The sequence below is a fragment of the Ovis canadensis genome, chromosome 10 (genome assembly GCF_042477335.2).
Source record: "Ovis canadensis isolate MfBH-ARS-UI-01 breed Bighorn chromosome 10, ARS-UI_OviCan_v2, whole genome shotgun sequence".
Lineage (NCBI taxonomy): Eukaryota > Metazoa > Chordata > Mammalia > Artiodactyla > Bovidae > Ovis > Ovis canadensis.
Genome location: NC_091254.1, coordinates 37,293,225 through 37,320,529, shown reverse-complemented (window position 1 = coordinate 37,320,529; position 27,305 = coordinate 37,293,225). Strand labels below are relative to the sequence as shown.

The window sequence follows — 27,305 nt, the reverse complement described above, 5'->3', positions numbered from 1 at the left end:
AATTTACAAAACTGTTGGAGTTGAAGGGCTACCTTTAGGAAATTAACACGCAAACCCCATAACTGAATTATAACACTCTATGACACACTGAGCTATCGATCAAAGAGAAAATTTATTCACAGAGCTTTTCAAATACAAACAAAATAGCACTTTTTTACTTTTTACAAAATGAATATTGGAATAAATGTGGTACAGCACAGTACAATAATGGACGAAAGAAAACAAGATCTAATGACTGGAAAATGTCTCTCCTTACTCTCTCGTCTTCAACTGAACTCTCTCCTATGGTGGACAGAAAGTCACCCCTTTACTTCGTAAGAATATCACAGCAGAAACTACTCAGAGAAATACTGCATATTTTTTTTTAATAATATTGAAATACAAAGGCTTAATTCTAAAGGTCTGCATAAACACTGAAGACATGTTGAGGGCGTAAAGAGTTTATGCAGGGTATACAAAATACTGATAAAGTGGCTTATTGGTCCATTGATTAGGTTTACTGTATGCTTTATAAAGTGATAATACTGTATTTTAAATGTGTATTAAAAAGAAAACAGAGGAGTAATGTACCACTAACCATCTCGTACAGTCTTTGCAACCACTGAAATGTCTGTGTTTGGGCATGTGGATTGCATGGGTATGTTTGTATATGCTCATGTGCTTTCAAAAGTGCCATGACTTACAGGGAACCTTTCTGGGTTGCCCTGCTTCCTAACATAATACTGTTTCTACTAGCCCTTTTGATTCTCTGAGTCATCATCCTAAAAAACAAAACAAAACAAAAACCTTGTTTGCATATATAGATTTGTTTTGTGTGTGTATGTGTTCTACATCAACAATACTCCGTGGAATAGAAACACTCAACACCCTGCAATATTTTCAGCATTTGGTCCATTGTTCTGTATCATTCCATGCTCTACATTTCTTTTGCAAATCTTGCACAACCCTTCCATGTGGTAAGATGTTTCTGATTCCATTGGGTTTCATTTAATTTGCATCGTATGGTTTAGAAGCACTCTTCCGCCTTTTGAGAGTAGCTGGATGCTTCGGTCCCTCTGAGTCCCTGTGGTCCATCTTCTCCTCTGTCTGCGCTTGGCGGCTCCATCTCAGTAGGGGTACTGTTTCTGTTTCTTGCCTGAGAAGCAAGCCAGCCACGTGCAGAGCAGCATGGCAGCGGCAGCCCCTCCTCCTGTGCAGTAGTAGGCCCAGCCGATTTCACACTTACCTAGGGACACAAGAGAAGGAGAGAAAGCAGGCACAGGTCAGGCTGATTTTACAGGAGGCTCTGTTATTTCTCCCCAGGTGTGGGCTCCTGGTGTGCCAAAGTGAAACTGAAATCCTCCTTAGAAATACAGTCTCACTCAAATGATAATAAGGGTTGAAAGTTATCTCAAGGTGGAAGAAAGCAAGTGTGATTGTCTGCATTTCAGAAGGACCTCAAGGCCTATGTCTCCTGCTAGCTAAGGGACAGAAACCAATTCTCCCCAGCTGCGATGCTCACACCCACGGCTGAAGAAAAGGAAGAATAGCAGCCATCAGATAGCAGAGATGAAGGTTATTAGTTCTGATTTAAATCACCCAAACTTGTATGCATAATGAGGTGCCTTAGGAAAAAACTTCAAAATAGAGATACAGTCCTAAATATAGACACAGCTTTTGCAAAGGGGCCACTCTAAGGAGGTGATCCATTAGAAAGATAATGCTAGAGGGAAAGACTCTACCAAAAAAACCTCCTGTAACTAACAGGTGATAACAGCAATGCTGTAGGATAGAAAAGTAGATATGCCACTGATTTCAGACAAGAGCAAAGGAACACAGTCCTTCTTATTTTTCTTTATCATGATAAGGTTCTGTGAAGTTTCTTTGGCTGTCGGAGGCTTAACTCACCCACCTATATCTACCTACTCACCCACGTCCTGCCCTTCCCTGAAAGACTCAAGAACCAAGATGGAGCCTTCAGCACATCCTCCTTGAGCCACCATCTTCCTGAGGCCAATTAACTCCTTGTCTTGATAAGGGTGTGTGTGTGTCATTCCTCATAATTGCTATGTTTATGGAGCAACATAAGCAACATTCCTTATTTACTAAAGGAATTTATTCCTTATATAAAACGTATAGTCAACTCATCAGACCAACTGTCTATCAGATGAAAATGGAAAAGGAGGGCAGCAGATAAAGGTACTAAGAAGGGACTTCCCTGGCAGTCCAGCGGTGAAGTCTCAGTTCCACTGCAGGTTGCGCCTGCTCAAGGAACTAAGATCCCACATGCTGTGGGGTGAGGCCAGAAAAGAAGGTACTTAAGAAGTGTGCCACTGTTGAAAGTGTTTGTGGGTGTTACACAGTACTGCCATTAACCACATGGAGATCCTAGTTTACGTGCATGATTTACACATTTTGTGGTTTAAATTTACTAACTGGCTAAGATCCAAAATGAGCAACTAACATTCAATGTGATTTAAAAGAAAATTATTCCTCTATTTCAGATATACAGACTTTCATTTGCTAGGTAATTCATAAGGTAAATCATTATTAAATCAATATGGATTTATTCTGGTTTTTCTGGATTATGTAGAAATATGGCCAACCCTTAATCTAACTTAAAGTACATATAAATACAGACACCACACACACACACACACACACACTCATCTTTTGAGAAGCAAAACAATGGTCAAGATCAGTATGCTAAGATGTGTCAAGAATTTTTGACACATTTCTAGATGCGTCAAGAAAATTTAGACAAATTGGCTCAGACGGTAAAGCGTCTGTCTACAATGAGGGAGACCCGGGTTTGATCCCTGGGTTGGGAAGATCCCCTGGAGAAGGAAATGGCAACCCACTCCAGGACTATTGCCTGGAAAATCCCATGGACAGAGGAGCCTGGTAGGCTACAGTCCATGGGGTCGCAAGGAGTCAGACACGACCGAGCTACTTCACTTCACTTCAAAGAAACACTAAGTCATCCATCCCCTGATTCTTTATTCCTTCTTCCCACTTTCTTTCTCTCTCTCATTCATCCATTAATTCAACAAATATTTTTAAGTGACCACTCTAACTAGGACACACCGGGTGCTAGGAATCTACTTTGGAAAATGATAAATACAGTTCCCAGGATTAAGGAGCCACCATCTCATCAAGGGAGTATTACTGCTAATTCAGGAGACATAAGAGATCACTGGGTTGGGATGATCCCCCTGAGGAGGGTACAGCAACCCACTCCAGTATTCTTGCCTGGAGAATCCCATGGACAGGGGAGCTTGGTGGGCTACATACAGTCCATGGGGTCACAAAGAGTTGGACACGACTGAAACGACTTAGCACACATGCACTCAGATATTTATATGATAACTGTGATAAGTGCTTTGAAGAAAAAACATCCAGGATGCTAAGACAGCAAATCATAAGGAATTTTATACAGTGAGGTTGTGTGATGGAGAGCCTTAAAGTAGAAATGAAATTTAAGCTGAGACCTGGCAGATGAGCAGGGGTTAGCCAAAGATGAATGTGAGAGGCCAGGGAACACTGTATTTGCACTATGGGAATGGGAATGTAATGGAGAAACGTAGGCAAATTTGGGTCTTGTTAAAGTATTGTTTGGGCTTCCCAGGTGACTCAGTGGTAAAGAATCCACCTGCCAATGCAGGATACACGGGTTCAATCCCTGGGTTGGGAAGATCCCCTGGAGAAGCAAATGGCAACCCACTCCAGTATTCTTGCCTGGAGAATATCATGGACAGAGGAGCCTGGTGGGCTACAGTCCATGAGGTTGCAAAGAGTCGGACACGACTGAGCAACACTTTTCAAAGTGTTGATCAAGTAAGAGATGGGGATGCCACTGTTCGGGTAAGCAAGAGATGGGGTTGGGTGTGAGCACCTCCAGAGTTTGAGAGCTAGAAGCCTGAAGACTTCCTCTTCAAATGTTCATCTAGGCTGGCATGTAGAGATGTGAGATATTCGACAATCAGTTAGTTGCTCAGTCGTGTCGGACTCGTTGCGACCCCATGGACTGCAGCATACCAGTTGTTGAGATAGTCAACATCCATAGGTAAATCTTGAGCAACCCCTCTGTGTGTTACAATGTTACAGGAGACCCCGGGGGAACAAAATAGATAGGATCTTTGGTTTCAAAGGCTTATATTCTAGCAAGACCGATTCTTAAGTATCGCTCACATCAATTGCACTCTCTTGAACCCATTCCTTGTATACTCTACACATATGTCTGCTGAAATTCAGTTAACAAAATTAACTAGATATAGAAAGGAATTTTTTTCATGAAACTATCAATGTAAATGTATCTTGAACTTCTCCAAAGAAGAAAGATTTTTCTTCTTCTTGAGCATGAGTCCTTCCATAGTAAAACCCACATGCTCAATAATAAGAAATTAGCACTGTTTTACAGTAATAGAAAAAGTCTTTCTGAGTACATTAGGCAATTAGGAAAGAGCAGCTGTTTTAAGTTTATATGCTTTAAACAGCACGGTAGTCCGTGAGTAGTAATGGAAACAAAGGAAAACCAGGAAATAGGGGACTATTTTTCCTTGGCCTCTCCTTTCCCCTGCGGTGGCAATAAATTCTTATTATTATAGTGCAAACACAAAGTATTTTACTAGAGGGCAAGCTTTGTCTGTGATCCTTTCAGGAAATTAGAGGAGCAAATCCCTTTAAACTTTCCTTTTTGCTCTCTGTAATGCTCCATCAAACAGGACTTCAAGCCCACCAGGTTGGCAAACCACTGCTTTCAGCAATGGGGGATGCTATTCTCGACAGATAAAATAAGAGGTTAATGGGACAGAAAGCTGCAAACCACAGCCACCTGCACATTCAATGGAAAAAGGTGTCCTGGCTGTGTTCCAGGGCAGCCCCAGGGAAAAGGTGGGTGGGAGAGGTATGGCTGATTTTTTCTAGGGTGTCTCAAATTGGCAGCTCAGTTGGTAAAGAATCTACCTGCAATGCAGGAGACGATTCCTGGGTTGAGATGTGCTGGAGAATGGATAGGCTACCCACTCCAGTATTCTTGGGTTTCCCTGTGGCTCAGCTAGTAAAGAATCCACCCGCAATGTGGGAGACCTGGGTTCAATCCCTGGGTTGGGAAGACCCTCTGAGAAGGGAAAGGCTACCCACTCCAGTATTCTGGCCTAGAAAATTCCATGGACTCTATAGTCTGTGGGGTCGCAAAGAGTTGGACATGACTGAGGGACTTTTCACTTTCAAATTAGTTTTTAGTGCATCTTCTGTTAGTAATAGACAGAAGAAAAGGTACAAAGAGCCCAGCCTTGGGACTTCCCTGGTGGTTCAGTGACTAAGACTCCATGCTCCCAACGTAGGGAGTCTAGATTCAATTCCTGGTCAGGGAACTAGATCCCATATGTCACAACTGAAAAAATAAAAAAATAAATAAAAAGATCCTGCATGCAACAACGAAGATCTACTGCAGCCAAATATATATAAATAAGGAGGCTTTCCCGGTGACTCAGTGGGAAAGAATCCTTCTGCAATGCAGGAGACTCTGGAGATGGGTTTAATCCCTGGGTCGGCAAAATCCCCTGGAGAAGAAAATGGCAACCCACTTCAGTATTCTTGCCTGGAAAATTCCATGGACAGAAGAGCCTGGTAGGCTACAGTCTGTCCATAGGGTCACAAAGAGTCAGACAGGACTAAGCGACTGAGCACAGGACACAGAAATAAATATATAAATGTAAAAAAAATAACCCTGCTTACTACAAATAAAAATGAAATTTCAACGATCAGTTCATCTTTTGAGGAACTGTATTTACTCGTTCAATTGTTTGATTGCTGTTTTAGTGCCTACCATGTGACTGCCTGTCTGCCCCTATATCCAAGTGCTCAATATGATGATGTCTGGAGCACAGCAGACAATCAATACACATTTGTGGATATCAGACACAATACTAGTGCTGAGAATAGAGATCTGAAATTAACAGTTATATAACAGCGGTTGTGGACAGCCTGTGAAGCAGGTGCTAAACCGTCTAGAAGCAGCATCTCAGGTGACCATTTTTGCCTATGATGCCTTCAGGAAATCAGAGAAACAAATCTGTCATTCCCATTTTGAAGATGAGGACCCTGCACAGCATGCAAGATAAGTCAATGGCCCAGTATCTCAAATCAGTGATGGAGCTTGAACTTGAACTCCAAAACTTTCTCCTGTGCTCAGATACGTTTTAGGAAGATCCATATTAAAAATTTCCCCAGTTGTCAGATAGTACTTGTCTTTGCCAGAACTTACATGTTGTGCAGAAATAAGCTATATGGTGCATCTTTGAATTTACCAGTATTCTTAGAAGACTCCATATGCCTATGTCTACCTGGCACTATTTTAGTTATTAAAGACTTGTACGTTACAGATCTAGCATTCTCAATTTTGGAGCTAGCAGAACCAATCTGAACTCTCTTGGCGACCTCATCCCCCTAGAGAATGAGGGGGAGTGATAATCCAATACATTTACTTGATCAATTCAGATAATTGATTTTTCCTGAGCAATCACTTACCATAAACATGCTCCCAAAGTGGATGTTTCTGACCTGCCCTGGCCTGAGGGTAGCTGAGTAAGGGCTCCAGGTATGGGTCATATTTCAGCTCCTCTCTGCTTGCAAACTGCTAGCAGTCTGGCGGGAGCCCACTGGGCCATCCTCATTCAATACCCAGAAACTTTGCCACAGCACCTCCTACTGTGCGCAGTACTGCTCATTTGAACATAAACCAGGATCCTTCAGCTAGTCCTGCAGGCTGACTAAACTCCCCTGTGTACTCACCCTGCCCCTGCTCTGCATTTGAACTTGAGCCTTGCTGGTTTCCAGCTTATTTCTCTCCTCACCAGATCACTGCTGAGTTCCCAGCCTTGTATATAAGCTAACTGCCTTTCTTTATCAAGGCAGGACATCTTTCACCTGTGATATTTTAAACTTTTCAGCAAGTTAAGGTGTCAGTGCAAAGTTTGTGTAGAGAAGAAGCAGGCATATTAGATTTCAACTCTTTTGCTGTACAAATAACGAAGGTAGGAAGGTGGGAGGGTCAGTAGACAGAGAAAAACACTTTTGTGTTCTTAAATACCATGGGCAGAAGTTTGAGAGGTCTTTTTCCTCTTGAATAAATTCTTTCCTACCTCTTCCTATTCAGACCATCTAGTCTACCTATGCATGAAAACCAAGAACAAAAAGAACCTGTCACGGTACTGATTCCATGTGTTCTTTTGTGAAGTTACCAAACAAAAGCGTTGCTGCTGCTAAGTCACTTCAGTCGTGTCCGACTCTGTGTGACCCCATAGAAAGCAGCCCACCAGGCTCCGCCATCCCTGGGATTCTCCAGGCAAGAACACTGGAGTGGGGTGCCATTTCCTTCCCCAATGCATGAAAGTGAAAAGTGAAAGAGAAGCCACTCAGTCGTGTCTGACCCTCAGTGACCCCATGGACTGCAGCCTTCCAGGCTGCTCTGTCCGTAGGATTTTCCAGGCAAGAGTACTGGAGTGGGGTGCCATTGCCTTTTCCAACGAAAGTGTTGCCCCCCCCCCCAAATAAATAGAGTTTAAACATTTGACCTAAAACATACAAAAGCTTTGATTCAAACTTTTAATGGAACAAGTAGTTAAAATAACACGTGTGTCTGAAAAGAGACAAGCAGAACTCAAACTTGACTGCTGGGCAAAAAATGTAAAAGTAAAAAGGCTGAGGGAAGAAAGTTGGTGAGGTGGGGTTCTTCTGAAGGCTCTTGGTTCATTTCTGTTTGTAACCAGAGGCAATAACCCATACTGAGGATACAGCCCATCCTGGACATGACTTCAGAGCCCCACTGATACTGTACTTCCTGAGATGTGCTCCAGGGGGCGCTGTCCACAAGCAGATCTCAGGAATGGGGTTCCCCATGGGTAAATCCCCAGAGTAGATAGTGTGGAGGCATGTGCAATGGTAGAATCCAGCCCAGTCCAAAGATTGGGCACCGAGTCTGCACACAGAGCGTCCCAGGCAGCAGCACCCACCTTCATGCCTTCGGTCTCCAGAACCGCAGCTCAGTGAACCGACCCAGTCTCTCTCCTCAAGAACTGCTGCTCTGGACCTTAATGAACCAGGCTGACTATATCTTTCTACCTCTCCTGCCCCTTAATTTCTAGGTTTAGGAGACTGGACCGTTGGATTGGAACTCTCCGGATAGTTGAATGATAGATACCCTTTCTGCCCAAACACACAGATACCTGAGTATACAAGGGTCTAGTGTGGAACACTAGAGCCACTTCAATGTATTAGAGGAGGCAAGAAACCCTTAAAAGACTCCACACCTTCTTTGTTTGCCCTGTCTTCTCCAAGGAGGCAACCAGGAATGTAGAGAGAATGTGATGTATATGTGTCCATTGGTAAGAGCTGATACACTCAAGCTATGCATTAAAGTATTCTTCGTAACCTGCATGTCCAAGGGAGCAGGGATTTACTTTCTGGAAAAGATAAGATATGTATCTGCAAAGCGCTCAAAATTGCACCATGTCTAAGGAGATATGTTACAGTCAATTTTGATAGGAAAATACCAGCCTTGTAAATTATAGCACATCTTCATTCATTCTGCAGCCAGAGTGGGAGTGAGGCAAGGGCTGTCTAGACGAGTATGTGATGGGTAATTGACTGCTGTGTAAGCTCTCTACTCAAACATGAGTTCATGTTTTATGAGTCTCAGATTTTAGGGGGAAAATCCTTCCTGAGTTACACACTGATTGTATTCTATCCAATGGCATGCATTTCTCTTCTGGATTCCCACAAAGATTTCATTAAAGAGCCATAATTTTAATTTGCTTTGTTTTATCTCTCTTGTTCCCAAAGAAATGTTTTTAGCTTCACCTTCAGGGTGAGGAGCTGGGGAACAAAGAAAAAAAGTTCTCGCAGGTACTATTTACTGCCTCCTACAGAAACAGTGCTGTGCTGTGCTTAGCGGTTCAGTCATGTCTGACTCTTTGCAACCTCATGGACTGTAGCCCACCAGGTTCCTCTGTCCATGGGGATTCTCCAGGCAAGAATACTGGAGTGGGTTTCCATGCCCTCCTCCAAGGAAACAATGCTAGTCATCATCAACTTAGGGATTTACCAGAAAGTACCTTTCGGAGGTCCCACACTTGCACAGATGCTCAAACTCATGAAAAGGCAGCACACCCAGAACAGCAGCTGTACTGAGCCCAAACTACACACCCAGGGAGAAAAGCTAGCTATTACTAGCTATTATTGTTACTAACCCTTATGGCAGAAAGTGAAGAACTAAAGAGCCTCTGGATGAAAGTGAAAGAGGAGAGTGAAAAAACTGGCTTAAAGCTCAACATTCAGAAAACGAAGATCACGGCATCTGGCCCCATCACTTCATGGCAAATAGATAGGGAAACAGTGGAAACAGTGGCTGACTTTATTTTTCTGGGCTCCCAAATCACTGCACATGGTGACTGCAGCCATGAAATTAAAAGACACTCCTTGGAAGGAAAGTTATGACCAACCTAGACAGCATATTAAAAAGCAGAGACATTACTTTGCCAACAAAGGTCCGTCTAGTCAAGGCTATGGTTTTTCCAGTAGTCATGTATGGATGTGAGAGTTGGACTATAAAGAAAGCTGAGCGCTGAAGAATTGATGCTTTTGAACTGTGGTGTTGGAGAAGACTCTTGAGAGTCCCTTGGACCGCAAGGAGATCCAACCAGTCCATCCTAAAGAAGATCAGTCCTGGGTGTTCATTGGAAGGACTGATGTTGAAGCTGAAGCTCCAACACTTTGTCCACCTGATGAGAAGAGCTGACTCATTTGAAAAGACCCTGATGCTGGGAGGGATTGGGGGCAGGAGGAGAAGGGGACGACAGAGGATGAGATGGCTGGATGGCAACACCGACTCGATGGACATGGGTTTGGGTGGACTCCAGGGGTTGGTGATGGACAGGGAGGCCTGGAGTGCTGCTCATGGGGTCGCAAAGAGTCAGACACAACTGAATGACTGAACTGAACTGATTACTACTATTATTTTTATTGTTAATACCTCCTTGAATCTTAGTAAGTTATAATATCAGAGTGTGTATTTGGACTGTAAGATTTTTAAAAAAAATTTTTGAGCATCTGGAGATTTTATTTTTCATTTTACTTTTTAAAAAATTTTATTTGTCTGTTGGGTCTTCGTGGCTGCGTGCAGGCTTTCTCTAGTTGTGGGGGCATGGCCTATTCTAGGCTGCAGTTCACAGGCTTCTCATTGCGGTGACTTCTCCTGTGCTCTAGAGCTCTTGTGCTTCAGCAGTTGCAGCTCACGGGCTTAGCTGCTCTGTGGCGTGTGGGATCCTGCCAGAAAAGGGACTGAACCTGTGTCCCCTACGTTGGCAGGCAGATTCTTAACCACTGGACCACCAGGGAAGCCCTGGAGATTTTAAATACTACATTATGGGTCCATCAGAGAAGCTGGAAGATCTGAGAACGAGACACCCGGGTGACTGTACTGGGTGTGGCTGCCTGGGAACCAGTGTTTCTTCACTTCCACTCACACCTGAGTTTCAGGGAGTTTCCCTTGTGTACCACACCAGATGTGCTCATCAGATCCACCCAGGGTCCTTCCTCCTAAACTCTGCGCTAAATCAGGGCCTTGCATCATCTTATCCTGAAATCCCTGCCAGAATCACATAACCATGAAAGCAGAGGCTGAGACGCCTTGCCTTCACAGCATCCCTGCAATACAGAGGCGGAGCAACAGAAATAAAAATACCCTGGTGCCTTCGGAAATGTGATTAAACTTCACTTTATGTGGCAGAAAAGTAGGGAGAGTGGAGCGGCATCTGAATCCTTAAAATCACACCCATCAGAGGGACCTCTGTTCCATGGCCTGCCTGGTGGATAGTTTTGTTGCTATATAGTTGCATAATTTACCCATAAAAATGGTGGACCTGTTGTCCAGTCTGGCTAGCAGAGTCTCTGCTGGCACGGTTGTTATTAATTCTTGCCCCTTAGCCCCAAATCCATCCTAAAAAGTTCCACTAGAGATAACGCCGCTGTTAAGACGATAAGGCACACACACTGGCTCCATACACAGAGTGTGTATACCTGCTGGTCTTTGTGTTCACGCTGTGAACTGACACAGAATCCCATCTCTACATGGGGGTGGTGGAGATATCCAGCGGGGCCTTATTCAGTGTAGGTGATAAAGATGGCCCTTTGGTTTCTGTCTGTAGCTGCTATTTATAAAGGCTGGAAACTACCTGAAATTCAGCCCCTCTGTCTCATGGCCGGCCCCAAAGAGAGTGTGAAAAGACCCAGGCGCTCTCTAATTGCTGCTTCCCAGCTTGGCCTGTGGCTGCGGCCAATTTTCCAACAGTCCCATGAGAAGAGGTGCTGGTTTCCATCCTGACAGCATTTTTATCTACCCTCCCCCTGTTCGCACCTGTCACGCTTTCATCGGCCACTGAGCAGCCTCTGCATATAGTCTCCATATCCACTGAAATGGAAATGTGTGGCAACCAGGGCTCCTTTGATCTTGGGGAGCTGCCCTCGGTCCAAAAGGTTTCCTTGATGATCGCTCCTTGCTTATAAGGTAGCCCTTGGGAACGAGCTTAATCCAATTTGGTCAAGCACAACCTTGAGACCCTGGTAAATTACAACCCAGCCCCGCTGAAAATGAGAGAGGGACGGTGAGGCATAGCTACCATCCGACGACTTCATTTCCAAGTTATAATGAAAGCAAGTCTCAGACCGCATTCTGCGACACATACAGAAGCTTATTAAACAGTTATCAAAAAGCAGGCACAAATCAGCTCACCAACTGTTCCAAGAGCTAGTTAAATCCTAGCTCCCTATCGTTTTAAGATGGGCTACCATCTTGCACCAAAGAACCACTGGAAGCAAATGCAAGGTTCAAGGGATTCTGTTCCTTCTGGCAACAAGTAACCAAAAATCCTCTGAACCAGGGACAAGAAACAGAGTCCTTATGGGTGATCAGACTTTGGCTGACTTTCTTATGGCAGAGTGGATGTGGCAGAGTGTTTTAGTAAAGCTGTTCTCATTGTTTTATTTTTTAAACTTTTACTTATTGTTGGCTGTGTCGGGTCTTCGCTGTGGTGTGTGGGCTTCTCACTGCAGTGGTTTCTCTTGATGTGGAGTATGGGCGCCAGGCATGTGGGCACAGTAGTTGTGGCTCACGGGCTTAGTTGTTCCGAGGCAGGTGGGATCTTCCTGCATCAGAAACTGAACCCGGGTCCCCTGCATTGGCAGGTGGGTTCTTAACCACCAGACCACCAGGGAAGCTCTGTTTTCATTGTTAAAAATACTAAAATATGTATCTGGGTACTAGTGCATAAACAGCCGCTGTCTCCAAGTTCTCCAAGTGCCCCATGGTCCCCTTCCTCCTCTGAGAACCCTAGGGAATCCTAGCCTCATTCCCAAGAATGAAAAGGCTGGTGCTTGGCCGGTCAAGGCCCCTTGGGAGCCTACTCCAGCATTTATTTTAGTTAGGATTAGTCAGGGCCATTTTGGTTGTTAAATATTTTAGATATCTTTCAGACTTACAATAAGGGCTATGTGCCTAGATGGCTGTTTAAATCCTTTTATGTGAAGACAGAGAGTATCTCTTTTAGCCAATCCACAATCTTGAATACCTTTAATTTCACCAATGAGAGTCCATTTTTAACATTTATCATGCTCATTAATAAGACACCTATTTCACCTTTAAAAATCCATTTCTGACCATGGGTGAGGCTTCTTGTGTTGGTCAAGATATGGATAACAAAACGTGTACTACACTGCTGTATTTTAAACGGATAACTAACAAGGACCTACTGTAGAGCACAGAGAACTCTGTTCAATGTTGTGTGGCAGCCTGGATGGGAAAGGAGTTTGGGAGAAAATGGATACATGTGTATGTATGTCTGGGTTTGCTTTGTTGTGCACCTGAAACCCTTACGTTTTTAATCAGCTGGTTATACTCCAGTATACTCCAGGGCTCATACTGTACACTCCAGTGGCTCAGACTGTGAAGAATCTGCCTGCAGTGCAGGAGACCCAGGTTTGATCCCTGGATTGGGAAGATCCCCTGGAGGAGGGCATGGCCACCCACTCCAGTATTCTTGCCTGGAGAATTCTATGGACAGAGGAACCTGGTGGGCTACAGTCCATGGTGTCACAAAGAGTTGGACACGACTGAGCAACTAACATTTTCACTTAAAATAAGACGTTTAAATTAAAACAACAACAGCAACACGTGTACTAATATCCCTGAGTTTCCACTCTGGAGCCTGCACCTGAGCTATGACTTCCTGTGACTCACACACACATCTCATTCCTGAAGTATTTTAAAATGAAGGACAGGCATTATAATAGTGGTGTTAAGAACTTTGAAGAATCTTGAGATTTTACTCATAAGCTAACGAGTTAGCCTGCCACACTTTCATGGATGCTGGCAAAAGCTAGGCGACTCCTGGATCAGAGACGGAGGCCTCTGTTATTATTCAAAACGGCAACCAGCACAAGCTTCACATCTGAGTCCATCTTTTGGCCTTCTACATTCCACAGGGACCCACATGGTAAACTCAGTACTTCTGTGTCACCATTGAGGAACCCCAAGCTTAGGGATCCCCAATTTTTTATAATAGACTGCAAGTAAATCCACCCAAACTTTGCCCTGGAGGCAGAGATTATTAAAGGGAACAATAAATAAAACCTGTCTTTTGCGCCAGCAAGAGTCATTATCTTCCAAAACTGCTCACTACAGACATCTTTGAGAACAGGTCAGAACAACATGTTCCCCAGATATGATGGAAGATTGCTTCCCAAGACCAGCACTAAAGAATCCAGTGAGGACTCCAAGTGGAAGCGTATTCCATTCCTTAGGAAGGTGGAATGCTCATTTTCACAGATACAATTTCAAATTAGAATTGAAGTATGGGAGTACTTATTTGCAATAATGTCTACTGCGAGTTGGAAAAGGAAACGGCAACCTACTCTAGTAATCTCGCCCGGAAAATCCTATAGACAGAGGAGCCTGGTGGGCTATCACCCATGCAGTTGCAAAGAGCTGGGTACAACTGAGCACACACATGTCCCATTGCAAGTAGAGATGTTTCACCTTATACCCTCTCTCTGGCAAACACTTTTGTAGAGAATGAAATCAAGTCAAAGGAACCCCAGTCAAATAGCTTCCCAGCTTCCTAGGGGGATGGGAAGATTGTTGGGAAACTAGGTCTAGAATTCAGGTTTCTAGGCTTTCCAATGTCAGGCTTCCAAATGCTGCTTACCAGTGGTTCGGAGTCCTCTTGTGTCAGGAATCCACTTGAATTATGAATAAAAGTTATGAATACTCTCTCCAGGAGAATGCACATATGCACAAGCCTATGACATGTGCACACAATTTCAGTGACATCACAAATTCCCCGAAGTCTATTGATGGACTGTGGCCATCTTGAATGATCTGGAGACCTCAAGTTAAAACTCACCCTTAGAACAAGGGTTAATATAACACTGAACTCAGTTACCAATATCATCAAGACATCCGGTTGCTAACCCAAGTACCGTATGTCTCCAGATATTGTGGAGCTGACATCCTCAGCTATCCAAAACATGACCCCAAATCAAGGGGTCCAAAAAAAAGCTGTCCAGAATAGGCAAAAATCAGTGATTCAAAGACACACAGTGCACAGAAACAGCGCTGAACTGTTTTTTTTTTTTTTTAAGCATGGTTCTAAGATGATTTATGATGACTCAACAGAAAAGGACACAAATTAGAAGTGAGGGAATAAGGAGAGAAAGGGGTAATTAATAACTGTAATGAATTATCATTGACAGGGTGACATAAAACTGTTGCAAAACAACTACCAAAAAGCACAGAGAACTCAGTTTTTTTCAGTCTTGGTTATTTGGTGAAAAGGTAAACCACTCTACACATGCTCTGTTGGGGATGTCTTGGGGATGATTCCATATGACAGCAAGTAGTTAATGATTTTTTTTAAAAATCTTGTTTATGTTTTTTATATCTTTTATATATTAAACTGATGGAAAAGCATATGATACATCCTCAAACTTTTTCAACATGATTAAAACAGGAAATACGTTTGTGTTTAAAGCAAAAAGGAAGAACTGATATTTATTTGTGCATCTTGATGTATGAAGCATCTTTCACTATCCCCTTCAGTTATTTTAACAGGCAGGTGAAGTAGTAGTATCTTCTTTTAGAGACCAAGAACTGAAGTTCTGAGGGCTTAGAACTCTCCCAGAACTCGCCCAGAATCAAACAACTCTTGAGAAGTGAAACCGAGATTCAAATCCAGTCCAAGTTTTTCCCTTTAAGGGGAAAATTCATTTATCTGGAGTAATTCATTCATATGGAATTTTCTGAAAAGATCCAATAAATGAGTTTCACCCCACAAATTCCCTATGTTAATTAGTTCTTGTCAACATTCTACCAGGCTAAAAATCAGATGAAGAGTCAGAAAAGACAAGCCCTTTGTTTACTTTGTTATATTTTGGGCTTTATCCTAAAAAGATTTTTGAGTTTATTAAAAATGCTCACCAATGGCCCCTTCTTAACAGGAGACATGTTAAGCCATTTATCTTCTATTTCTATTTTATTTTTTATTATGGAACAAAGGTAAAAATGCACAGGAAGGTCACTAACACCTAAGTTTGTGAATTCTCAGTTCTGGGGCAGAAATATTTCTCCTGAGATTAAGAGCCATAATATAAAGATTTGAAAGAACTGTCTTCAAATGTGTATTACATACACCACATTAACAAATTGAAAAATAAAGGCCATATGATTATCTCAATAGATGCAGAGAAAGCCTTTGACAAAATTTAACATCCATTTATGTTAAAAACTCTCCAGAAAGCAGGAAGAGAAGGAACATACCTCAACATAATAAAAGCTATATATGACAAATCCACAGCAAACATTATCCTCAATGGTGAAAAATTGAAAGCATTTCCCCTAAAGTCAGGAATAAGACAAGGGTGCCCACTTTCACCACTACTATTCAACATAGTTCTGGAAGTTTTGGCCACAGCAATCAGAGCAGAAAAAGAAATAAAAGAAATCCAAATTGGAGAAGAAGTAAAACTCTCACTGTTTGCAGATGATATGATCCTCTACATAGAAAACCCTAAAGACTTCACCAGAAAATTACTAGAGCTAATCAATGAATATAGTAAAGTTGCAAGATATAGAATCAACACACAGGAATCCCTTGCATTCCTATACACTAATAATGAGAAAATAGAAAGAGAAATTAAGGAAACAATTCCATTCACCATTGCAATGAAAAGAATAAAATACTTAGGAATATATCTACCTAAAGAAACAAAAGACCTATATATAGAAAACTACAAAACACTGGTGAAAGAAATCAAAGAGGACACTAATAGATGGAGAAATATGCCATGTTCATGGATGGGAAGAATCAATATAGTGAAAATGAGTATACTACCCTAAGCAATCTATAGATTCAATGCAATCCCTATCAAGCTGCCATCAGTATTTTTCACAGAGCTAGAACAAATAATTTCATAATTTGTATGGAAATACAAAAAAACTCAAATAGCCAAAGCAATCTTGAGAAAGAAGAATGGAACTGGAGGAATCAACCTGCCTGACTTCAGGCTCTACTACAAAGCCACAGTCATCAAGACAGTATGGTACTGGCACAAAGACAGAAATATAGATCAATGGAACAAAATAGAAAGCCCAGAGATAAATCCACACACCTATGGACACCTTATCTTTGACAAAGGAAGCAAGAATATACAGTGGAGAAAAGACAAACTCTTTAACAAGTGATGCTGGGAAAACTGGTCAACCACTTGTAAAAGAATGAAACTAGAACACTTTCTAACATCAAACACAAAAATAAACTCAAAATGGATTAAAGATCTAAACGTAAGACCAGAAACTATACAACTCCTAGAGGACATAAATCACAGCAGAATCCTCTATGACCCACCTCCCAGAATATTGGAAATAAAAGCAAAAATTAACAATGAGACCTAATTAAAATTAAAAGCTTCTGCACAACAAAGGAAACTATAAGCAAGGTGAAAAGACAGCCTTCAGAATGGGAGAAAATAATAGCAAATGAAGCAACTGACAAAGAATTAATCTCAAAAATATACAAGCAACTCCTGCAGCTCAATTCCAGAAAAATAGATGACCCAATCAAAAAATGGGCCAAAGAACTAAACAGACATTTCTCCAAAGAAGACATACAGAAGGCTAACAAACGCATGAAAAGATGCTCAACATCACTCATTATCAGAGAAATGCAAATCAAAACCACAATGAGGTACCATTTCACGCCAGTCAGAATGGCTGCTATCCAAAAGTCTACAAGCAATAAATGCTGGAGAGGGTGTGGAGAAAAGGGAACCCTCTTACACTGTTGGTGGGAATGCAAACTAGTACAGCCACTATGGAGAACCGTGTGGCAATTCCTTAAAAAACTGGAAAGAGAACTGCCATACGACCCAGCAATCCCTCTGCTGGGCATACACACCGAGGAAACCAGAATTGAAAGAGACATGTGTACCCCAGTGTTCATCACAGCACTGTTTATAATAACCAGGACATGGAAGAAACCTAGATGTCCATCAGCAGACGAATGGATAAGAAAGCTGTGGTACATATACACAATGGAGTATTACTCAGCCATTAAAAGGAATACATTTGAATCAGTTCTAACGAGGTGGATGAAACTGGAGCCTATTATACAGAGTGAGGTAAGCCAGAAAGAAAAACACCAATACAGTATACTAACGCATATATATGGAATTTAGAAAGATGGTAACAATAAGCCCGTATGTGAGACAGCAAAAGAGACACAGATGTATAGAACAGTCTTTTGGGCTCTGTGGAAGAGGGCGAGGGTGGGATGATTTGGGAGAATGGCACTGAAACATGTATAATATCATATGTGAAACAAATAGTCAGTCCAGGTTTGATGCATGATACAGGATGCTCAGGGCTCGTGCACTGGGATGACCCAGAGGGATGGTATGGGGAGGGAGGTGGGAGGGGGGTTCAGAATGGGGAACACATGTACAATCGTGGCAGATTCATGTTGATGCATGGCAAATCCAATACAATATTGTAAAATAATTAGCCTCCAATTAAAATAAATAAATTTATATTTAAAAATGTGTATTACATTATCAGAAGGAATTATCTGCTTGGGATACTGGGGGTTGGGAGGGGTAGAATCTTCTTAATTAATAGACTATCACCAAATTCTTAACTATGGGAAAATTTTAATAAATCTACATATTTATTCCAGATGATGTTCATATAGCCTATCTGTCTTAAAGGCACACAGTTCAGGTATATCTACTCTTGTTGTTATAAAAGGTAACCATTGAAAAAAATGAAGAAAGATCCTTAAAAGATAGACTAAAATATTCTTTCCAATAGTTTGGTTTATTAGTTCTTAATATCTTGTGGCCACTAAACTATTGGGAAGAATATTTCTCATTTCCCAAAGGTTTTCTAACACATTTTCTTTTTTCCATTAGCACTGAATTCCACTGCTACAAATAGCAGCAAGTCACTGAATTAGGTTATTAAAAGGCACTGATACAACAACAGGAAAGATCCTGCTCTAAACAATGAAACCAAAAAAGACTTCAGGAAGGAAAGATTTAGAGCAATTTCCTTTTTCATCTACCAGGGTATTTGGTTCTTTAAACTATGACACTCAACTTGATTACTTTCTAGGAGATGGTTAAGCCATTAGTCCCTCAGAAAGTATGGTTATGATTCTCTCCAGGATATCAGCAGCTGAGTGTGTAGAGAAACATGATGGCAACTGCCTTGTTAGTCAAAAATGAGCTATAAGGTTTCTTCTTTTCTATCTTCTCTCTTCCTTCCTTCTCTCTCAGCCTCCCTCTCTTTTTTGAACCATTTAGTAGACAGTAGATACGTGACAAGCAGGTAAGGATCCTATCTACCTAATTCATAATTTTATTCTAAGTATATGGCACAACTTTGGGTACCTAGAATGTGCTTAATACATACTCGTTGAATAAATACATCTACTGAATACTGCTATGAACCGTCAAACTGACATAGGCAGCAATGTTGCAAAAATCCTGTCCCAGAAGAACGCACAAAGATGGTTTAGGAAAGCAGATAGAATTGGATTTAGGATTATACAGAATGGGGGCACTTTTCCCTAAAGCAGGTCTAGAGGCATTTACTAAAGCTATACTTAAAAGTGGAGATGTGTATGTGTATGTGTTAGTCGCTCAGTTGTCTCTGACTCTTTGTGATCCCATGGACTGTAGCCCACCAGACTCCTCTGTCCATGGAATTCTCCAGGCAAGAATACTGGAGTGAGTAGCCTTTCCCTTCTCCAGGTGATCTCCCCGACCCAGGGATCAAACCTGGGTCTCTCACATTGCAGGCAGATTCTTTACCATCTGAGCCACCAGGGAAGCCCAAAGTGGAAATGTTTATGCGCTAATGTTGTTGCTAGGGCCCAGAAATGGATGGGTTGAATGCATGCCCATGAAATGAATAGGTTCTCCCCATTTTCTGAGATGAAAGTGAAAAATCCTTCATCTCTGGAAAAAGGGCCACTAAGAAGGCAGAGGGACCCACAAAGCTGATTGTTCTTCCCTCGGAGGTGCCAGGACATTTTGCTCCATCATTTCAGCACCAGCCAAGTTGGACTTCTTCTGTCTGTGGAAGTTTCCAGCTATCCTTTGCAGCATCACCTTCCAGAATGTTCCCATGGGTCCCTCTGGGCCTACTCAGTTTGGGTCTCAGCTTAACTCACAGAAGATGCATGGCTTCTCTCTGCCACCCTCTGGCACTAGACCTGAGTGAAGGAATATAGGCTCATGCTGGACCTTCTAAGTCAGTGGTCCCCAGTGTTTTTGACATCAGGGGTTGGTTTCATGAAATACAAGTTTTCCAGGGACTAGGTTGGAGCGGGATGGGTTCAGGATGTCTCAAGAGCACTACATTTATTGTGCATCTTATTCTTATTACATCACTTTCACCTAAAATCATCAGGCATGAGATCCTGGAAGTTGGAGACCCCTGTTCTAAGTGACTGCCAGTGATTAGGACTTGAGTGTCAAGAGTTTGGAGGAGTTCCAGATAATAGCCTTGGAGGAGGTGGAAATTATTGCTGCTTTAAAGACTTGAACTCTGGCTAAATATCAATACACATGCAACACGTTACCGCTAACCAGTCCCCCAAAGAGCAGTCTCAAAATGAGAGCATTGATTACCTTTAAGCAATGACCAAATAGGGGAAAATATAAATAACCTCAGATATGCAGACGACACCACTCTTATGGCAGAAAGTGAAGAGGAACTAAACGGCCTCTTGATGAAGCGAAAGAGAAGAGTGAAAAAGCTGGCTTAAGACTCAACATTCAAAAAATGAAGATCATGGCGTCCAGCCCCATTACTTCATGGCAAATAGATGGGGAAACAATGGAAAGAGTGACAGACTTTATTTTCTTGGGCTCCAAAATCACTGCAGATGGTGATTGCAGCCATGAAATTAAAAGACGCTTGCTCCTTGGCTATGACAAACCTAGACAGCATATTAAAAAGCAGAGACATTAGTTTGCTGACAAAGGCCCTTCTAGTCAAAGCTATCATTTTTCCAGTAAGCAAGTATGGATGTGAGAATCGGACCATTAAGAAAGCTGAGCACCGAAGAATTGATGCTTTTGAACTGTGGTGTTCAAAACTCTTGAGAGTCCCTTGGACCACAAGGATATCAAACCAGTCAATCCTAAAGGAAATCAGTCCTGAATATTCATTGGAAGGACTGATGCTGAAGCTCCAATACTCTGGCCACCTGATGTGAAGAACTGACTCACTGGAAAAGACCCTGATGCTGGGAAAAATTGAAGGCAGGAGGGGAAGGGGACGACAGAGGATGAGATGGTTGGAAGGCATCACCGACTCAATAGACATGAGTTTGAGCAAGCTCCGGGAGTTGGTGATGGACAGGGAAGCATGGCGTGCTGCAGCCCATGGGGTTCCAAAGAGTGGGACATGACTGAGCGACTGAACTGAACTGGACTGAACTGAATGAACATAAACACATCAAGTGTTAGGGGTCTCTTCTTGAACAGAGCGACAGACGCTGCCTGCCACTCTCTGGGATGACCCAGCAGGCCAGCATGGCTCACACACACCTCAGATGCCTGCAGTCCCTGGGCAGAGGCTCAGCCTTGTCTGCAGCCTCAAAAGTCCACATAAATCAAAGGAGTCGTCTCACTTCTGGCCAAAGGGATGTTTGTTTTATTCAGTGTCACAGAAGCCAACAGCAGCTTCTCCTGTTATTGAGTGCAAAAGTAGAGGCTTCTATGTGCACATCAGAAAAACTGGGTCACTCAGCTTCACAAGTACCCACTAACACTGAGCTTGAGACAGCTCAAAAAAGAAATTTTCTATTTTTGTTCCCATTTTGGCCTGCTGACCTCCCCACACATGCCAATCTTTTGTTTTTTTTCAAGTGCAGTTCGATCTGAGAGGAGAGAAAACACCAGTCAGGAGTCAAAGAGCTCAAAGAGATGTGGGATGGTCATTGCTCAGACTGCAGAAGAGATCTCTTCACTGGAGTGAAAATTTGGAAAACACTGCCATCTCTTCTGAAATCACGAGGCTCCAAGTTTTCTGAGTTGATGGTACTACTCTTGAGAAGCTGAGAGTGTAATTTCAAGAACAGGAAACATGATGGCTTCTTAATCAAATTAAATAGCAAAATGAAAGCAATAATTACTCAAATTTACTTGGCAAATTAGCAAGATAAATTAATTGAAACACTCCTTTTGATCATAAGGATATAATTAGAAAAAGTCTTTGGTGGATGAAAATATCTCTGAGGCATGAATTAAATCAATTGGACAACCTGATGTTAAAGCCCTTATGCTTAGTGTGTAAATCCCAACTTGCTGTTATGGAATATAAAGGAAGAATAGAGATTATCAGCAAGTATTCATTAAAAATGGTCCTGTACAAATAATGTGAATAATAATAGCTAACAACTACTGGGCTTTTATTACATGAAGATGCTGTGCAACACGATGTATTATTATCACTTGTAATGTTTTGTTTCTTTTAAAAATTAATAAAGAGACTCATCATGGTCATCAATTGCATAGCTTAAACCATTGCTGAGCCCATGGTTGTGGACAGAAGGTCGTAAAAGGTTTGTGCTGTACAAGCGGCAACCGTGATGATTGTCTTTATCAATTTTCAAGAGAAATGAAACAGTGCAAGAGATATAAACCATTTCTGATCCTCTGCCCATGGGCTTCTCATGGTAAAGAATCTGCCTGCCGATGCAGGGGATGCAGGTTCAATTCATGGGTTGAGAACATTCCCGAGAGGAGGAAATGGCAACCCACTCCAGTATTCTTGTCTGGGAAATCCCATGGACAGAGGAGACTGGCAGGCTACAGTCCATGGGGTCACAAAGAGATGGATATGGCTTAGCAACTGAGCACGCATGCACAGCCATAACCATAGACTCCATGATGGAAGGAGCACAGGGCACCAAAATCTGACAAAAGCCAGAGGCTGAGATGCCTTTTCTCTTCTTAGCCTCATCTTCCACTTACAAATGCCATTGTGCTCAGTCGTGTCTGACTCTCTGTGACCCAATGAACTGTTATCTGCCAGGCTCCTCTGTCTATGGGATTTTCCAGGCAAGAATACTGGAGTGGGTTGCCATTTCCTTCTCCAGGGATTCTTCTCAACCCAGGGACTGAGCCCACGTTTCCTGCATTGCAGGCCGACTCTTCACTGCTAAGTCACTGGGGAAATCCACGAGGGGAGTAAATACTGTCTTTTTAAATTCCTTTTTGATGCCATGTGCCCAGCACCCAGCCCAGGGCCTAGCACATTGGAAGCATCTGATAAATATTTTTTGGTTGAATAACTGAGTGAAAGCACTCCTTAAACACTCTGCCAAAGTGGGAACAAAAGTGATTATTTCTTTCAGGACATGCTCGAAAGAGAGTAATCACAGTTCAGTCATGGCATGCCAAGAAACTGACCCATATTCCACAATAAGGAGGCTGTGAACCTTAAAAACATCCACACTTCCCAACCCTTGGGAGGAAAGACGCTTCCACATGCTGTCTATGGAGAGGAGCAGGAACAAGCTCTGATTCGCAGAAGCAGCAGAGACAGGTTGTGGCCCTGGCAAGCAGTATGTAAGCCACTAAAAGTGGGCATCAGAGCCATCCTGACAGATTATGTTCATGCTCCCCATGCCGGGGGTGGCTCCTAACCCAGCTCTCGGGTCCCTCCACGGGTGCTCCAGAATCTGTGACTTCACTCACTCACTGAAGTTTAGCCCTCATCAGTGTTCCGGGAAACAGGAATACTTTCATAAAGGCAGAAAACGGAGTGAGTTAGGTGGAATAAGTATGATGGCATCTCTATGCCATAGTATGTCTTCAGGTTTCCTTTTGGAAGAAAAGATCACAGAGTCTGCAAAAATAATAGTAACCTGGAGAAATGAAACTCGATAAACCCGAAATACTTCTTTCAGGGACCCAGAACTCATTTTCTCTGTAGCTAATGCCAGTTGTTGTTGTTTTTTTTTTTTTTCCTCATCATCCAATCTAAAAGAAATTTAAAAATAAAAAGACCAATTTTTAAGATTTAATTTATATTTAATTGAAGGATAATTGCTTTATGATATTGGTTTCACCTTTGCCATAATCAACATGAATCAGCCATAGGTGTACATATGTCCCTTCCCTCTTAAACCTCCTTCCCATCTCCCACTCTTTCCCATCCCTCTAGGTTGTTACAGAGTCCCGGTTTGAGTTCCCTAAGTCATACACATTCTGTAATTTTGAGATTGCTAAAATGGCTTTCAGTTCAGTTCAGTTCAGTCGCTCAGTCGTATCCGACTCCTTGCGACCCCATGAATCGCAGCACACCAGGCCTCCCTGTCTATCACCAACTCCAGGAGTTCACTCAGACTCACGTCCATCAAGTCAGTGATGCCATCCAGCCATCTCATCCTCTGTCCTCTTCTCCTCCTACCCCCAATCCCTCCCAGCATCAGAGTCTTTTCCAATGAGTTAACTCTTCGTATGAGGTGGCCAAAGTACTGGAGTTTCAGCTTTAGCATCATTCCTTCCAAAGAAGTTTATAACATAAGAAATTATTATCACCAGTAAAGAGTCAAGTGTTTTGTTTTTCACTTTAAGTTCGACATTCAGAATTTTAATCTGCAATGTTGTAAAGATGTAAGATCCTGGGGCATGGTAGCAAAAATTACAAAATGGGATCTGCATTTCATTACAATCTGCTAATTAATAACACAATACACACCAGCTAGACACCAGCAAGGACAGGGTTCTCACCAAGTTGAGGCCCAGGTGAAACAGCGAAGAATTCCTCAAATACTAGAGAAAGAAAGATGCTAAACACTGTACTGAAATATCTCCCTTGGATACGGTTTGCGTTTGGGGAAAAGAAAAAAGGAAAGGCTAGCAGTTAACTTTGTGCCTGCATTTTTCCCTTCTCCGCATTCATGGCCATCACAAACTCCTCTAGACTCAGGACAATGTCGCCTCCAATGAGGGAAGGATGGGCAAACAGAAATCTCTGATTTTTTACCCATGCAAACTGGGTGGTATTTCAAGCACCATCTCCTCCACCCAAAGAGCCAGTAGTATTCCCCAGAGGGAAGCAGGTGTTTGTCATCCATTGAATCAAACAAAAACTGCTTCATTTTCAAATTCACAGACATTTTACATGATATCACATCTGCCCATTTTTCTTAGTATCCAACAGAATTTTTTTCCTATAAATTCTTGCACCAAGCAACATGCAGGATATTAGTTCCCTGACCAGGGATTGAACCCCCAGACCTTGCAGTGAGAGCATGGAGTCTTAACTGCTGGACTGCCAGAGAAGTCCCCCTTTTTTTTTAAGGAAAAAAAAAGTTCTAACATAAAAAAGTTTTCAATCACTTGGATTATAGTAATATTGCTGTAAGACTAATTCCACTGAGATTTTTCTTCTTAGAAAAAATTAATGTGAAAAGCAGAGGTTGTTTAAGTTAGTGACTCACTATGTGCTCATTGTCCAAAAAAATCTGTCAATCCATATATTAGGGAAAAATAAGTTGGCTATCATTTGGCAATAAGTGTTTTATGGACTCATAATTGTGAATCTAGTTATCACCAATTCTAGAAAAACACCCTAAGAAAATAATTCAGTCAAGAGAAGACTTTTCTTCATTAAACTACTCCTTCCAAGATGTTTCAAACTAACAGAAACTAAAACAGACAAAATATCCACCTAGAAAGAAGTCAACAAGTGGTTAAGTAAATGTAGGTTTCTCAATCAAGTATTTGCTAACCATCACAAGTTACAATGGTGCAAATCATATTGTATTATGAACAACATTTTTATAAGTTGCTATGACCAACCTACATAGCATATTAAAAAGCAGAGATGTTACTTTGCCAACAAAGGTCCCTCTAGTCAAGGCTATGGTTTTTCCAGTGGTCATGTATGGATGTGAGAGTTGGACTATAAAGAAAGCTGAGAGCCGAAGAATTGATGCTTTTGAACTGTGGCGTTGGAGAAGACTCTTGAGAGTCCCTTGGACTGCAAGGAGATCCAATCAGTCCATTCTAAAGGAGATCAGTCCTGGGTGTTCATTGGTAGGACTGATGCTGAAGCTGAAACTCCAATACTTTGGCCACCTCATGCGAAGAGCTGACTCATTGGAAAAGACCCTGATGCTAGGAGGGATTCGGGGCAGGAGGAGAAGGGAACGACCGAGGATGAGATGGCTGGATGGCATCACCGACTTGATGGACATGAGTTTGAGTGAACTCCGAGAGTTGGTGAGGGACAAGGAGGCCTGGCATGATGCGATTCATGGGGTCGCAAAGAGTTGGACACAACTGAGTGACTGAACTGAACTGAACTGAATTAAGTAGAATGTCTCTACAATGAGACGTACCTGAAATGTTCTGATCAGCACACAGAAAAGTTCATGAGTCCTTCAGCGAGGTGTGAATGGGGACCTACTTAACCAGACCTCTCCCTGCTCCTTGGCTCTCTATGGTCCCTGGGTGGGCTTTCCTCCCCCCTCTCCCCTCCCCCTCCCTGTGCTGTGCTTAACTTGACTCCTCGCCTGCATCATGCTTCTGTCCATCACTAGATAATCCACATGCATCACTTTGTTCAAGACTCAGCTTCCTTCCCATCTCTTTCACGTTATATTTACCCTGGAGTGAAATTGCTTTATTCGATTCCTCAGCCCTGACAGTCATTTTCTTGATCACTATGTTTGTTTTGTCTTCTCAGACAGTGAATTCCACAGGCAGAGTTATTTTTAGTGCATGCAATGACTCATAAATATGTGATTTTGAATAAATTAATCAATGAATATAAACCCCGCAGAGCATGGACCATTCCTTTTCTTTGTATCTACAGGTCTTCACATAGTGCAGACCTTCCCATAGTACATTATAAGTGACTGTTAGTCGCTCAGTCATGTCTAACTCTTTGCGACCCCATGGACTGTAGCCTTCCAGACTGCTCTGTCCATGGGATTCTCCAGGTAAGAATACTGGAGTGGGTTGCCATTCCCTTCTTCAGGGGGTCTTTGTGACTCAGGGATCACACCTGGGTCTCCTGCATTGCAGCCAGATTCTTTACTGTCTAAGCCACCAGGGAAGCCCACATGATAAACAGCTCTTCACCTGGAGGAATGAACGTATGTGTATTGCGTTATACACATGTTTGCTGGCTCCAATCCTGGGATGTGTTTTTCTTTCCTGTCCCTTTTCCACCTTTTGTTTCTGTGGAAGATCAGAGACATTCTCTTCTAAGAGGAGTACTACCCATGAAGAGAACTTACCCAGATCGAACTGGCCAGAAATGTAGCCACAAGTCTGCCGGACTTCCTCACTATCCCAGCCCAGAGGGTAGAGGGCGCAGCCAGCACCGATCAACAAGCCTGCAAAGACAAAAGACAAGAAGGCTTTAGCAACGTCCTTCTGGAGCCCAAGATAAAGGTACCAGGGACAAAAGATCAATATCAGCAATATGACAAAGGAACATAGGGTCTGCTTTTGTGAAAGCACCAACCAAGCTCCCTTTAGCAATCTAAGGTCAATTTAACCCCAAGAACAACTCCAAGAACAACTTCAAGTCTGCTTAAAAGGAGAGGGAAGAAAAAGAACAACCCTGATAGACAGCTCAGTCTGCTTCCAACTCTGCCTTTTAAAGCATTAAAAGCCTCGCAAATCCTGTTTAGGAACTACAATCCAGAAGCGCTTTTTAACCACTCTTGTAAAAAGCCAGC

The 27,305-nt window shown here is 42.4% G+C and overlaps 1 protein-coding gene across 2 annotated transcripts in view; it reads right to left on the bottom strand.

Annotated features, from left to right (window-relative positions):
• Positions 1-93: 93 nt before the first annotated feature.
• Positions 94-27,305, bottom strand: part of LHFPL6 (LHFPL tetraspan subfamily member 6) — a 236,031-nt gene continuing 208,819 nt past the window's right edge. For both annotated transcript variants that reach the window (XM_069601487.1, XM_069601486.1), the window contains exons 3-4: positions 26,859-26,957; positions 94-1,225 (exon numbers count right to left, since the gene is read on the bottom strand). In XM_069601487.1, coding sequence (XP_069457588.1) covers positions 1,107-1,225; positions 26,859-26,957 — 218 coding nt within the window. In that variant the 3' untranslated portion in view covers positions 94-1,106. The remainder of the gene's footprint in view (positions 1,226-26,858; positions 26,958-27,305) is intronic.